The 15,313-nt window shown below is 38.4% G+C and overlaps 1 protein-coding gene across 1 annotated transcript in view; it reads left to right on the forward strand.

Annotated features, from left to right (window-relative positions):
* The window catches only part of TRIQK (triple QxxK/R motif containing), a 60,678-nt gene that overhangs the window by 39,008 nt on the left and 6,357 nt on the right, over positions 1-15,313 (forward strand). The window contains exon 3 of the mRNA XM_059836254.1: positions 9,731-9,816. Coding sequence (XP_059692237.1) covers positions 9,731-9,816 — 86 coding nt within the window. The remainder of the gene's footprint in view (positions 1-9,730; positions 9,817-15,313) is intronic.

The raw sequence follows: 15,313 nt of genomic DNA on the forward strand, positions 1-15,313 counted from the left end.
CCCTATTAAGTGAGCTATGAGTATAGCTTCAAATGGGATATATTAAAAAAAGTCTGAGGCCTCTAGGGACAGAGATGGCAAAGACCAGAAGAGCACTCGCAGGACTTGTGCAGCTCTGGAACGACAGTGCTGCATGCTACCTCCGTTTTCCTAGAAAGCTCTGACCATAAGTCTGTTTCCATTTATTTCGGGGTATATCACATTTTCCTCTATTTGCAGCCAACAAAGTTCATAAAATCAGCGTAAGCCAAGTTGGAGCTGGGCGCAGTCTGTCTCAGAGAGGCAGAAGGACTCTTTGTGTGCTGAATATCCATCTTACCAGGCATTACACTGCCTTTTTCACACCTCTCAACATTAAAGAAATAGTACGAGAGTTTCCATTGTCCAAAAATCATCTAATCAAATGTTTGATAAAAATATGACTTTTAATTGCATTAATGGTGCGTACTTCACTCCTAAGCAGTAGTATTTTTGTTTTGCTTTTCTCATTTTCAGAATTTATACTAAACCATGGTTGTTTAAATGAAAGTGCAACTACTAGTAGTTGTCCCATAGCAAAGTAATAAAAATGTGCTCAAAACTACATGTGCATATTAATGCATGTATATATTATGTAGGTGGAGAAGAAGCGAAACACCTATCCAGAGATCTGTTTCAAATTAATTGTGCTACTTTATTTTTAAGAAAGGTATTTAATGTTTTCATAGTCATCTATTTGAGTAGGAAAAGTTAAGGAGATTGTTGGAAAGGTTAATTGAGGAACTGCCATCATGTGAGTTGAAGATACTCCTTTTACATGGAGCTATTACTTTTTAATGGCTGTAGGCATGCCCCTGTTGGGCTTGAGCAAAAGATCGTAAAAGATGATTTAGCATTGAAAGGCGTGAAAAAGGACTGCCCATCAAATAGTGTCTAGTAAGCATCAATATTCTTAGTGCTGTTCTTCAGAGCTTTTATTCAGATCTTTTATTATGGTCTTGCAGTTAATTGAGTACATTCTGCAGGTATTGAAAACAATGAAATTACCTGACTAATTAGCTAATTTAAAGTGTTGATGTTATTTTTTGTTTTGTACATTATTGATAACCAGTTTTCTGAATTTCTTTTCTTAACTGCTTATATATATTTTTAAAATATTCCTTAAAAGAAGTATGAGAAAAGTTGCTAATTTAAATATGTTCTTAATTACTCATTATAATCAACGTATGTCTAATACAAAGTTTAAATGTAAAGCATTTCTTTAATGAAATGCTGCTTTTCAGGGCAACTCATAGCAAATTCTGAGGGATTTTGTTTGTAGTCAGAATATTATATTTAACAAATACTACCAGACTTCTGTTTTGGAATCAGGGAAAGATAGCAATAATTGAATGGGTATATCTTGGTATACTTAAGAATGCTTTATATTTTGGGGTTTTTTTAATCTTGCATGCAGCATAAAAGGAACTTATTCATTTTAATGCATCTTTCTTGTTGGCTTAAAGCTGAAATATAGTTGCTTGAAAATTAATTTACCCCTCATGAATGACTGGTTGGATTATCTTTGTAGCATTAAATGTCAACCCTGAGCTCAGAGCACATTGTGTCTACGGTAAAAAGTTGTCCCTGAGCACTTAATGTTGTGTTAAATGATGATGTGTCCTTTGCAAATGTATTATTAGTGTCAAGCTGTTCCGTCTCTCAAGATTGAAAAATGGTCAGTGATTTGAGCTGCCATTAAACCTGAATAAAAAAGAGAGAGGCTGTGGGGGGTTTTCATGCCTTTTCCGAGTACAGACATACTCTTGAGTATATATAAGACATATCAAAATGTTTCTGTTAACCTAAGACTCCAAAAACTCCATTTGGAATCACAGCAATTAAAAATAAGAAAATCTCACTTCTGCTTCTTAGGAAAAGAATGGTCGTTGAATACGTCTGTGTGACACTAAGAGCACAAAACCCAATACTAAATACTTGAGAACTTGGTCTTGTTTCTGTAGACATGAGTTAGAGTTCTGGTGCTGATTCTCAAACGTGGATTATAACACTGTAACTGATGTGTGATTTTAACTGAGGTTAGGCCTGAAATACCTTTGGAATTTTGTTTTTCTGAGGTTTCTATAACATCCTAAATAAACAGTTATTTCCAGTTTTAGAGTTACAGTGTTATGGATGAGGCGTGCACGTTTTAAGATGTCGTGTGCGAGTAGTTGCAGTGGATTGAAATTCTGTTACTCAATGAATATACAGTGACTGGTTTAGAATCTCGCAAAGATACTTAATCATATACTTCTGTACAGGCACCTTAGAAGCTACGTGCCTAGGTAGCTTTATGGGTCTGGGTGATGTTACAAAGCATTTGAGAAAACTTCTTTCCCCATGCCAGACATCTAACTTGCTGGCATTAATAAAGGCACTTAAAGAAAAATTCCGCTACTAGGTATGAGATGATAGACCCCAGTTTTGAGGAGTCCCAGGGCAAGTAGGAAAAAAATTTATTCCCTCCTATTAAAAAACAAACTAATGTAAAGTTATGGACTTGTTGAAAGTACAAACTGATTTGTCCATTGACTTGCTGTTTGTAGACCCTACTGAATTCCGTTGGTCCACTTTAGTTACATTACTATAGTTACATTAACATATTTCAGACAATGTGATTTTATGGCCAAATTCTCCCTGAGCTGTCAGCCATTTAGCAGGTACCAAGGAAGTGTTCCCTGATGACTGGAAAAAGGCAAATGCCGTGCCCATCTTCAAGAAAACTAGGAGGACATGGACATACTAGAGTGAGTCCAGTGAAGGGCCAGGATGACTGTCTGGAACAGAGGATGTACAAGGAGAGGCTGAGAGAGCTGGTTTGGTCAGCTCTAAGAAGAGAAGGCTCAGCTGAGATCTTATTGCTGTCTACAAATATTTAACAGGAGGCTACAGACAGGGAGAAGCCTAAATTTTCTCAAAGGTGCACAATGGTAGAACAAGAGGCAAGTTAGAACATGGAAATTCCAATTAGGTAGGAGAAAAATGTTTTTACCAGAAGGATGGTCAAATGTTGGAAAACGTTGCTCAGAGGGGTTGTGGAATCTCCACCTTTGGAAGTACTCAAAACTCAGCTAGACAAGCTCCCTGAGCAACTGGAGCTAACTTTCAGGCTGGACCCAGTTTAGAAGTTGGCTCTGTTGTGAGTGGAAGGTCGGACCAGATGACCTCCAGAAATCTCTTCTAACCTAAACTATCCTATGAGTCTGTAGCTTAAAGCACCAGGGACCATAGCTGGCACAGAGGAACGGTTCTGAAGAAGGAGTGTGATAATTATGGTACATCTTCACAACAGTGGCTCTGTAGTGCAGACGTAGCTAACTGGCTTGGGAACTGCCACGGCATAGCTGAGCAAGGGTGGAATTCACTGGGAACCACCAGCTAAGCTGTGATTTTAGATGCATTTTACAGTCCCTTCATAGCTCTGTGATGTTCTCTATAGTGGTAGTAACACTTAAGATAGTTACTGCAAAGGTAATTTGGCCATGTCCACAAATTTCCCAAGAGTCCAGATAAAATCACGTAGAAAACCAATTCTCCTTCTCCACTTGTCCTTTAGAACTAGTTTCGTTGACTCAGATTCATTCTGCTTAACCTTAGAGGTGAAACTAACCCGCCTGACTTGGGTGCTGAACAACTCTAGGCTCTCTCTGTGGTCGATGATGGTAAAATAGGCGCTGCCAGGGAGCACTTTAGGCTGTCCTAGACTGCTGTCACTCAGTCTTTGGAGAAGTCTCTCTATGGGGAAGTAAAGAGAGACCTAAACAAACAATCACCTAAAACTGAAGTCAGGTGCAATGGCTGTGACCTTCTATGCCTTGTATGTAAGGAGGTTGTGGAGGATAGTGTGAGTGGGCCTTCCTCCGTCTTGGACCTTCGCCCCTGCCAGCGAGATCTGACTTTTCCCTTCCCTCTGTTATAGCAGGGAAAAGGAGGGGATGCTCGAAGTCAGACTGGAAACCCTGAAAAGACCAGAGGACCGTTTTCTTGTTCTGTGTTTGTTCTGTAGGATTTCATGGGAAGGTTCCTGGAACCTTCAGTAATTCAGATCAATAACCATAATAAGAACATTGATTTCAGCTTAACTAAGTGTGTGATTTCACACTTCCAGCTTGACAGTAAAGTTTGCCACAGTCCGTCTCTAGTTTATAACTAGCTATGTATACATTTTAGTATAGGTTTCAGCATCAGTTACATTAATGTACTTCAGTTAAACTACTACTGGTAACTAAAATTTACTCAGTAGTTGTAGTTCTATTACATTTTAAACATACTTTAACATATGAAATGGATTGCTACTGTATGGAAAATGTCTTACTAATGTTTTGATTATGACTATTAAACCAGCACAGAAAGATTCAGGACAGCAGTTTGTTGGTTGTTATGAATTATAGTGAAAGTGTTGAAAGGAATTTTAAATCTGTAATGTTGATTAGCAAATTTTGCTATCTGTCAGGTTTTTTGGCATGCTGTAAATAACTCATCTTCAAATAATTTGTCTGAGTAATTAAATTAAGATTGCACATTTCTCATTTCAAATATTTTGACTCTTTATCTATTTGCTTTTCCATTGTGGCTTAATTGGTGTGGTCTATATAAACGGACAATAAATTTATATACCTTTGTTATAAAGATCAGTCAGTGAATAGAACTTGGTATTCATCCCAGACAGAATTATGATTGAATGTATTTGCAAGATTAAAGCACTGAATTTACTTTTTTCTAATTAAAGGCAATTAAAGATTTGCAGACACAAATAAAAGACAATGAATTGAGGAATAAGTGTAGGAGCAAGTCCATTTGCAGGTGAAAAGAAGTGCCTTTGAAGCAGAACCAGCTGTATTTTCATTGAAAGAATAACAGTTTAGGAAGCTTTTCTGCATGTGCTTGCTTGATAGCATAATGTACCCATAAGCAGCTTACGCAGTACAGTATTCAGAAAATAGCAGTGCATTAATTTTTAAAGTAGCAAATGCAGGCAAAGAGCAATGCTGCCACATGATGATAATGAAGGTGGATATTGTAAAGTCTACTGAGAGAAAAGAAAACAGGGAGCTTCCGAAATGTGAACATTTATAAAACAATAACTAGATATTCATATGATAATAAGCTTGGACAGCAGCATCAACAAAGACCAAAGATGCAGTCCTGTTTCTGCTAAAGCCTGATGAATTGAAAAGCAGAGAGGCAGTCTTTTAGTCTGTTATTCAATTCCAGTAATGAGCTATTGTTAGAATGAAAGAGTAAATATCTAGAATGGGAATCTATTTTTTTTTCTCGTGAAGTTATTCTGTAGATTTGTTCAGGTTGTATCTTAACTGGCACCATCTTTAAACACAATCTTAAATGTAGTCAGTTTTCTTAAGTATAGTGCTCAGCATGTTGCATTCTCAGTTACATGTATAACAGAGCTTGGTATGTATGCAAAAGTACAATGTTATGCATACTACCTGGTAATGTCACAATATTTCTGCAGACTGAAAAAAAAATGGTTACCCAGGACTTAATGAACTTGTCTAGCTCATATGTATTATTTAGTTTAAGTTTTGCATTAATCATGGTGTCATTGGAGGTTTAGTTAAAGAGAGTACTGAATATACCAAGTCATCTCTAATCTGTTATTAAAATTATTGAATAGAAGATATAGGGGATCTCGTTTTCCCTTGTGAGTAGAGATAAATCACAAAAAATCTTGTGAAATCTGTAGATTTTTTATCCTAGTTACATGAGGAAAAGCAAACTCATGTTGCATATTGTATGAATCCCTAATATTCACTCTGAGGAAGACACTTGGGCATTTTTCACAATACAGCTGTGTTTAGTAGCTCAGAAAGTACCTGTATTTCACCCTAATCTTCACCCTTTTCTAATTCTACAGTTAGTAGAATAGTCTTCATTTCTACCTGTGGAAGGTTTTTAAAGCAGGATCTGTGAACAGGGCACAACTCAGTTCAGCTGATGCTGAGGTCACTCTGCCATCAAAGGAGTCGAAAAAACTATGCAGGAAGGATGGAAGGAAGAGGTGGGATGAAAGGTGAGCTCTGGAGAGCTTCTGAAGGGCAAAGGCAACTTCAGGCACTGAAATGGAAAGGTGGATGATCTTTGCACCTGGTCTTGGGAGGGACTGGCAGGAGGCAAGACAAGCAGGAATATGATGGCTGTAGTCAGAAAGAAAAGTTGCCTTATCGTGGACTAGATCTTTGGCCATAAAAATGGAAAGAAAGTGATGGACTTGGGAAAAGTTGTAAAGAAAGAAGTGGCAAATTCGTTAAAAAAAATGGAAATTGGGATAGTTACAAAAAGAAGTTAAGGAAAGCTGACACTGGAGTTCGACAGAAGAGATGAGGTGAAGACTTGATAACGGTAATGAGAAGTAGAAGAGGAAAGGATTTTGCTTCAGTAATACAAAAAGTAAGATTTGGTCTATAAATTTTCAAATTCTGTCTTTTTGGCTCCTTCTTGCCTTCCTGCATTCCCTGAGGAAAACTCAGTGTCTGTCCTGAACAGACATGAGGTAAAGCAGACAAATGGGGCTTTGTCTGATGAGTCCGTCTTAACTGGCTTTGACGGTCAGTTCCTGGGAAGAAGAAACCGCTTAAGCTGATGACTCTGACAGATAAATGTACAAGAAAGCTTGCAGGATAAGTGAAATAAAATTAGAAGACATTGGGAGTGTGAATATACGTATTCCAACTGGTTGAATTTGCAGACCCAAAAGAACATAGGGAGCCTATATTATTTATTTCTGCTTGTTTTCCAGGTGGTAATGATCAGTATTCACGTGGTAGGGTCTTTGCATTTCATAGTTCTTTGTAGTCCTGTAGTGCAGATGTCTTTCCCAAGCCTCAGAAAGTTCAGATGCTTTAAGAGTCTTATAGTACAATTGCTGAATCTGGTTTTCATTACAAAGGACTCCACAGATGCCCTTTTTAAACTTTTGCACTTGGTGGACTCAGACTGTTTCCCTACCGTATTTTTTTTTTCCTTTTGGCTATCATGTTTAGCAAGGAAAGTGGTAAATTAATGGCAGGTGCATAGATTTGGAGAACTACCAGCTCTAGACTCATTATTAAAATAGCCTATTTGTTATATAGGGCGGTTTAGTTGTTCAGATCAGGTTTAATATAAATCTGGAAGTATTCTCTAGGTAAGTAGAATCCAGTCTTAGCCATAGCCACGATACTGGGATAAATAGTACCAGAGTGCTTGAAACCGAGGGAAAGAACACCAATAACCTTTCCCTTTTCTAGGAGTAGACTTGGTCCTGCCAATAGGTCTAGTTCATAGGCTGCGTCTCCTGTGCAATGTTTAACCCCGCTGGTGCCACCTTCACAGTTGAGCCTTGGAGAGGAGGAGGGAGATTGGGCAGTGGGAGGAAAGGGAGGTGGATTTCAGTAGCCGACTTGTTTCCCATGTCTTATGGGCCTTATAAAGCTTTCTAGTTTTCGTTATTTAATGCCATTGCATCATTGGAAGGGAAACCTCTGGCTGTCCTGCTTTATTTACCCCAGACAGGAGACCAGCAAACCTGAATTATGAGAACTGAAACTGAACTTAGTCCTTGTCAGTTATATACTTCTAAACAAAGGTATTTGTCATGCTTAAAACATCTCAGATGGATAAATTTCTGTAGTTTGTTTGCAAGTAAGTAGGAACAGCTGCATTACTTTATTGAAAGTTGGCTCCCAACAAACAAACAAAAAAATCCAAGTCTGGGGTATATCTATGCCAAATTTCAGCCTGGAGTGAATTTTTATGAGTTACAAACTCCCGCCATTTATAATGGAGATTCTGACAGCTCTTTAACTATTTCATAGCAAAAGTAGACTGCAGTACTTTAGGGAGAAGAAACGCGTTCCCTTTCTGGCTGGCTTCATCTCATGACTTAGCTGTTTTAGTGTTTCCTGCAATTCTTTCCCTAACTGTTCAAAAAAATTACTGTACTCCTGATGCATCCTATTATCAGATATCATTGACTTCTGAAGAATAATACTGCAGTGGTCCTGTCCTGCAAATGAGATACATTGACTGCATGACTATATTGCAGCAGCAGACATAAATAGTCATTCTGTCATCTTTTCTTCACTCTGTCCTCTAAGAAGGTTCCTTGGATATATGCTTTTTTTTTTTCCTGTAGACATGGTTTCAGTTATTTTTTTCTTTTGTCACTGAGTATTTTCTAAGTTATTTCAGGTCTTTTATGAATAATATCTGACCGAAGGATAATATGGAGACCTTCACAATGTATAATCCCTAGGACTGAGGAGAGATTATACAATGAAAGCAAATTCATAATGCAAGTTCAGCATCCACAATATGGTACAGAGAGGAACTGTGTATTGAATATGAGCTGAGTGATAGAGTGGGCAAAGGTAGAGATGTGTTTCCATGAATGCAGTGTATCACTGGAGAAGACCTTTTTTTCCAATTTATGTTTCAGAATTCCACCACTGCATTATAATATTCCAGTTTTGAAAGTGACTGTAAAATGAGAAGTTTGCACTATTGGTTATGAATGTAAGACCACATCTGGTTGAGCAAATGGGAGTGTTGCATGCACAAAACTACTGGGCACGGTTTTAGAGAAAAGCTTGTGTTATTGGAACGTAACAATGATGAAAGCTAAATGTAAAACTAGGTAAAATTAGTGGCCAGAGATTTCTGCTTTAAGCATCGTAGCTCAGCTTTGGAAATAGTCAAGAAGGACAAAAAGGCATGTATGCATAAGGGGGGAAAAAATGGAAAGGACTTTTCTGAAAAGCCAAAGCGATTGTCCTGAGGCTCTACCCCTCTGGGCAGTTTCTTCACAGATTCCTGTTTTCCTTCTCCTCCTTTTGTGACTGCATTTGTACCTTGACTTCTATTGACTTAAAGAAGCGGTGGTTAATAGTGCATAGTACAGCAGTAACAGGCCCTTCAGACACCAAAAATATCCCTGAGAGATATCAAGTGTTTTATGCTTTATTATTAAGTTAAGATAAATGATTTATGCCATTTCTAAGTACTTGCATGTCCTCCTCTGAACTCAGTTCATATGGACTCACAGTAACCAAGCACTTGGCTGCACTCTTTCTGACTGCAAGAGATAGTTCCCGTAACTTTTAAAAAGTCCATCTAAGACACTTCTAGAAGATTTTGTATAATATGTTTCTACAAACAGATGGTGTGAAGCAATGGTTTTATTAGTGCTTACTTGGACTGACCTGCATGTCTCTTGAGTTCTGCTACTCACAAATAATGTTGTGATTCAGAATGGTGAAACATTTACATTCACCATAATGAATGTATTACACATTTATATATGCATTAGAAATGACTAACGAACAAAGATTATAATGAAAATTTTGTCTTGATTGAAATGTGAGGGAAAAGTGTAATCCACCTTTAATCTACTGATTTGCTGTCTGATGCTCACTGAACAATTTAATAAACATTGTACTAGTGGATGGCTGTCCATATGTGTATTTTGATGTCTCTCTGGAGTAATAGGTTCTACGCTGATTTGTTGGCTTTTGCTTGTTGCTGTCATTGTCTGTGTTAAGGACTGTTGTTACATGGATTGGGCCCCTGTCTTACACAGTAGCTCCTGCTTAAAGTGCTGGACTATGGGATGTTTTCAAAATGTTAGATCTGACTTTTCAGCTGAAATAATTGCAGACATTCTTTATCTTCTTTTTGCATCATTTTCATTAAATGTGCTTTTCTACTCTAGGAAAACAAGATTATAAGAAAACCAGGCCTATGTTAAGAGCTACAAGATTAAAAGCAGAGGCCAAGAAAACTGCACTAGGCATAAAGGTAGAGATCTATTTGATAGCTTATACCACCTCTATGTATATGTTGTTTCTTTTCCCCATAGATGTACTGTGTTAATATTGATTTCTGAGAGATATTGTTTATGACACTTCAAAATCTAAGTGGAATGCCATAATCTAAAATATTTATGATGGATTGCTTTTACTTAACCCTAAAATAACTAGAATAGTTGAAATGCTATAAGATTTTAAGTAGTCCTTGTCCTTGTTATGATGCGTACTTACTTTAAGGTCAATAAAGTACTGTATGCTTAGAAAATTTATCTTTTCAGGGAGCCTCTCTACACATGGAACAAATGCTTTAGCGATTTCATATAGTTATCAAAATTACAATAAACATCTTCCTTCTTCCTCTTCCTATCCTATACCCAGGAGTAATTCAAAGACTGGGTTTGTTAAGTATTGTAAATTCTCAGCATTATTATCTCAGTCTACATCCTTGCGTACTGCATCTGACTTGGAAAACAGAAGGCTTAACTAAGAGCGAAACACATGGAAAGGTACTGAACTTTATTTTGGAAATGTCCCTTTTTCAGGCAGGTATGAAGTATATTAATGACTAGTTGATCATGGCTGTGAATATGAGCGAGGAGGACAATTAGGAGTGTTTTGTGCTATCTGCTACCCAGTGTGTCATCAAAAAGGGGTTTACCTGAACGCACATTGTTTATTAAAGTTGCATCCAGTATTTTTCCCTCAAACTTATTTTTGAATCAAATGGATACACAGCTTAGCAGCAAGGGTAAAAACCAAGCAAAATAAAAAAGTGGATCAAATACCTGGGTATTCTAGTGAAAGACACTTCAGAAATGTTTAAAGGAGAACATTTTCTTGTTTCTGGCAGATGAGAAATCAATTTTTTCAAGTTATAGCTTATAGCAAATGCCAAGGTATTACTACCAAGCTGTAACAGCTGTTGAGCTGCCAGATGATGTATTTGGTTGTCTTCCAGAATTTGCTATTATAATCACGAAACAGTGCTTTCTTTTTGCTCCTGATTGCTGATCTCGATCAAGCATTACCATGCGATGCAGTATGTTTTCACAACATAATCTCCTCAGTTAGTGCTGTGTGTCAGGTTTTAATGAGAAAAAGTAGATTGCCTTTTTTGTTTAAAGGATAGATTATTAACCTTTTGAGTTGAATGTTTTTTCCTTCCTTTCTTATTAAATTTTACTTTTTCTTTTCATTTTACTTTCAATCACATGACCTTTTAAAAGTTATGTTCTACTTGGAGACTTTTACTGTACAGCCTAGTTCTTTTACAATGTGCAAGTTTTTTGCATGTCTTTCACAAGTGAGGAAAATATGAAACTTGGTCTTTCAAAACCTGTTCTGTTTCCATATTTTCTTAAGTAATTCTTACTTAAAAATGAGGGAGAATAGGAAAGCATATGTGTAGTCATATGTAGAATGAAGAATCAGGTATTAGCGAGTAAAGAAATTAAGAACAGTTTATTTTGCACAAATATGTTCCTGCATGTTATAGCAGAACACCAGCTGAGTTCTAGGTAAGAATGAGTTTTGCCATCAAGGCGCACACGTGCTCTCCACGTCATAGGATGTTGTGTTTCTTGGGTTCTGCTAGTTGCAGCGTGCAATGTCTCAGGTTTGCAGTTCTGCCTCTGCCTTCAAAAAAAACCAGAAAGAAATTCTTTAAAATATTGTCTTCTGACTGTAGCATTTTTTGCACACCTGGACCTTAAAATATGACTCTGGATCACCCCCAAACAGATCACAGTCATTTGCTTTGCTTCCTAATTGCGGAAAAAAGCTGGCAGAGCTGAAGCAAAAGGGAAGGTAAGTTGGGCACCTTTCCCTCCAGGGATATGTTTGTGGGGGAAGGAAAGCAGGGCCTTTGTATACAACCTTCTCACTGAGCCTGCTTAATCCCAACAACCTCAGGCTTACTAAATGTTACTATACTTCCACCAGAATACGGGCGATACGTGTAGAATAAAACTCCACACTTCTACTGACAGACCATGCAGCACTCAGCATGGAAGCGAGGTGTATTTAATGCCTTGGGGTAAACTTGCGCCTCTTCCCCTCTCACAGTGACAACTCTTCACCCTGCTCTATCCCTCCAGTTCAGTAGAGCTTCACCATGGGCAGTGGATGAGCCTGGAGTGTCTGCAGGGAAAACACCCTCCCTACCCCAGGAGAGGCTGCTTAGTTGTGAAGCCCCATAACTTCTCCCCCTCTCCCAGGCAGGGCTTGTTTTGCTCAGTCCATTGTTAAGTTCCTCCAGCTGTCCAAGAGCAATCTTCTTACTGTCATCCTCCACATCTATCCCAGATACTCCTCTGTTATCTTCTGGATAAATTCTGAAATAAGAATTTCTTGAAGCCTCCTGCTTAGCATGACAGCAGGGTGTTAAACTGCTCCTCATGTCTGTGGCTGTCAGAGGAGTCAGCAGAGTTGAGGTCCCATCAGGTTACGTACATTCGTGAAACTATTTTGAGGCTTGAGTGTGCATTCCGTTAATTGTTTCCTAATATTCAGAGCTTTTGAGTGTGCCTGAGCTCTTCCTTTGGGAAGGTGTCGTCACAGTTGTCACTTCATATTAACAAAGTAAGTTTTCTGGTGGTGATAAGCAACATGATTCACCTTCCAAAGGCTGGGATTTTAGTCTTTTTATATGATGTAGGCCCCAATTCTGTGCTCTGACAGTTGATTAACTTCAGTCTGTGTTGAGGAAAAAATAAGTGGTGTAACTACGGTGCAATGTAATAAGTAGGCAGCACTTTAAATAGAAAAGTCCAAAGTTCTTGTAAATCTTTGAGAAAACACATACTTATGTGTATTTACCATATATTTTATTTGTTTATCCAGGTTTCAGTACATGATGCAGTATGCAGCATTTCAAAATTTATTACCGTTTTCTTATAAAAAGCTAAGTTGCAGTTAACAAAAATATTGTGGAGGAAGGATATCCTTATCATACATGTAAAAGTACAAGGTCTCTGGGAAAGAGGAATATTTTTATAATTCTGTGAAATACCTAACACAATATCAACCATACTGCCACTGAAAACGATAGGATTTTTAGTGCTCATGGATACTTCTAGAGTTGTTTTGCACTAGTGTCCTGAAGAGCTTATATTACTGGCTGTAAACTACGACTTGGTGTAGTATTTAGGGGGGAAAAAAGAGGACCGGAAAATAGTGAAGGGATTTTAGTCCTTAATTTCAGTGAAAATAACGAAATTCAACTGTTGTGTATCTCACCATGAGAGCTGACAACAGTGGCTTAAAAAAAAAGGCCCTATAAATGACATAAAACTTTTCAGAACCAATCCCCTGGAGATCCTTCACATTTCATCGCTGGCATACTAATTAGCTTGTCTTGTCAAACTTTGATTGCCTTGTCATTTTAATGCAAGGTTTAAAGTAACAAAGTTTCTTTCAGTCATTGGCATTTAGTACTTTTTAATTTCCCCAATGAGAGATTTTATCCGTGTTGATAATGTCAGGGAAGCAGCTAAGCACTAATAACTATTAAAAGTTAGTTCAAGCAGGGTGACCATGCTAGTATTTGGTGCATAATGTTTGCTCTTTAAACATGCTTAAAAATTAAATATTGTAGCAGAGCCATTGTGCTGGCTCTGTTTGTATATGTGACACTAATGCAGGCAGTGCCAAAATATATGGTCTCTCTTGGAAAAGCAGGACCCCTGTCTCAAGAAACAACTCAGAGAGAAAGCAGTATGCTGTATGTCTCCTAGTGTTTGGATAAGACAAAATTCTGTGTAGCAGTACCAAAAAGTGAACCTCTGAACCTTCTCTGTGTGGTTGTTTTGTTGCCCCCCCACGGGAGGCTCATGCTGGTGGAAGCCCACCTGCTCATCCTTACCAGGTGGAGCAGCATGGGGTCTGCGCCATCGGTGCTAACTCTGCTCTCAGTGGGTGGGGAAGAGGTACCAGCAGGAGGGTGGCAAGCAGAAAGTGGTTTGAGGAATGTGGAAGCTCAGCCCCAGATAGCTGGGGTTTGGTATGCAGAGGCTGAAAGTAATGGGAGTTCTTGGGGAGAGATTTTTTTCACAGGCTGCGAGAATGAATCAGTGGTCCATGGGATAGATGATGAAGTTTTCTCTCTTGTTGAAAGGTAGACACAAATTTGAACAGTAGTATTTTACACCCACTTGCAAAGACATAATCGACTGCAGGATACCACTCCATAGAGAATTATTAGCAACATAGTACATCAGTTGAGCTAAGGAAGAAATATTTCCTAAAAAAGTGAGAGCTTACTGTCTGTCAATCTTCTGCATATCTACTTAATCTATTGTGTAGCTAGCTAGCTCACTATTAAGAGTTTATCTCATCTGGAAGAAGTTAAGTACGAATAGATAACAAGACATTCCTAGTGTATTTTGGCAAAGGGTATTCTCTGATTTCACGCTGTTCATAATCTGCTACATTAGTGAACTACATTTGCCAAGATAAGTTGGGAATATAGTTTCATAGCTTTGCAGAAATTAAGGCCACAAGGGACTATTAGATCATTTGATCTGGCCTTCTGTATGTTACAGATCATAAAATTTCATCCAAATACTTTCTAGGAAGTCCAAGCACTTTATAACTGCCAAAATACTGGGTCTTCAAACCAGCTTATGGGCCTCACATAAAGAGCAGGGCAGCTTGATGTGCCACCAGTGAGTGAACAAAGTTGTGATGTTCCAGTGATCCCAGTAGTCAGACTTTGATCCCTGAGCTTGAAGTGGAAGGGAAGGGAAAAAACCTGTACAAAGAGAAAAACAGAATCAGATTGCTCCCATCTGACCCTGGCCTGACCTGTACATGTAAGTACAGTAACGATGGTGGTTTGAGCATGTGAACAAGATGCACCAAGCAGGAGCTTAGGAGGATTTTCTGTACCATCTCGGAGCAGTAGTCCGTCTTTCTCAGGCTTTGGTCTCTACTTATGACCAATCTCTAACACTTCAAAGATGACAACAACAAAACCTCAAATCCCAGAAATGAAATCAATACAACTGGAGGAAAAATTCCTGAAAAAGAAGGAAACTTCTTTTTATCCTACATAGAAAAGGCTGAAGCACTGAAGCATGAGGTGCCATTACTGTTAACAATCTGGTACTTCAGAGGTTCAGAATACAGCACTGACCATCTAAGTAATCCTTCCCAGGGCCCTGAAGGAGGGGAGCAGTCTGGAGGGCTGAGTTTGCCAACTCCAAGGCTGGCAGCCAGGACCTCCTTTTCCCACAAGCCGAAGTTGAAGTATTCTTCCCGACAGCTAAATAAAAATGTACTTTTTTTGAGAGATCTGACCATAAAAGACTCACAGCCATGGAAGCGGGTATTTTCCCCAAGAAGTAACTGGAATGTTCAATCATTCTTGCTCCTAGGAACTGGCATCTTATTTCAAGACTGAGCTTATCTAACTGCAGCTGGACCTTGAGAGGTTCTTGCAAACAAGATAGAAGGACCCCACACTGTGAAGCGCCTTACTTAAATAC

The sequence above is a fragment of the Gavia stellata genome, chromosome 3, assembly GCF_030936135.1.
Source record: "Gavia stellata isolate bGavSte3 chromosome 3, bGavSte3.hap2, whole genome shotgun sequence".
Classification (NCBI taxonomy): Eukaryota; Metazoa; Chordata; class Aves; order Gaviiformes; family Gaviidae; genus Gavia; species Gavia stellata.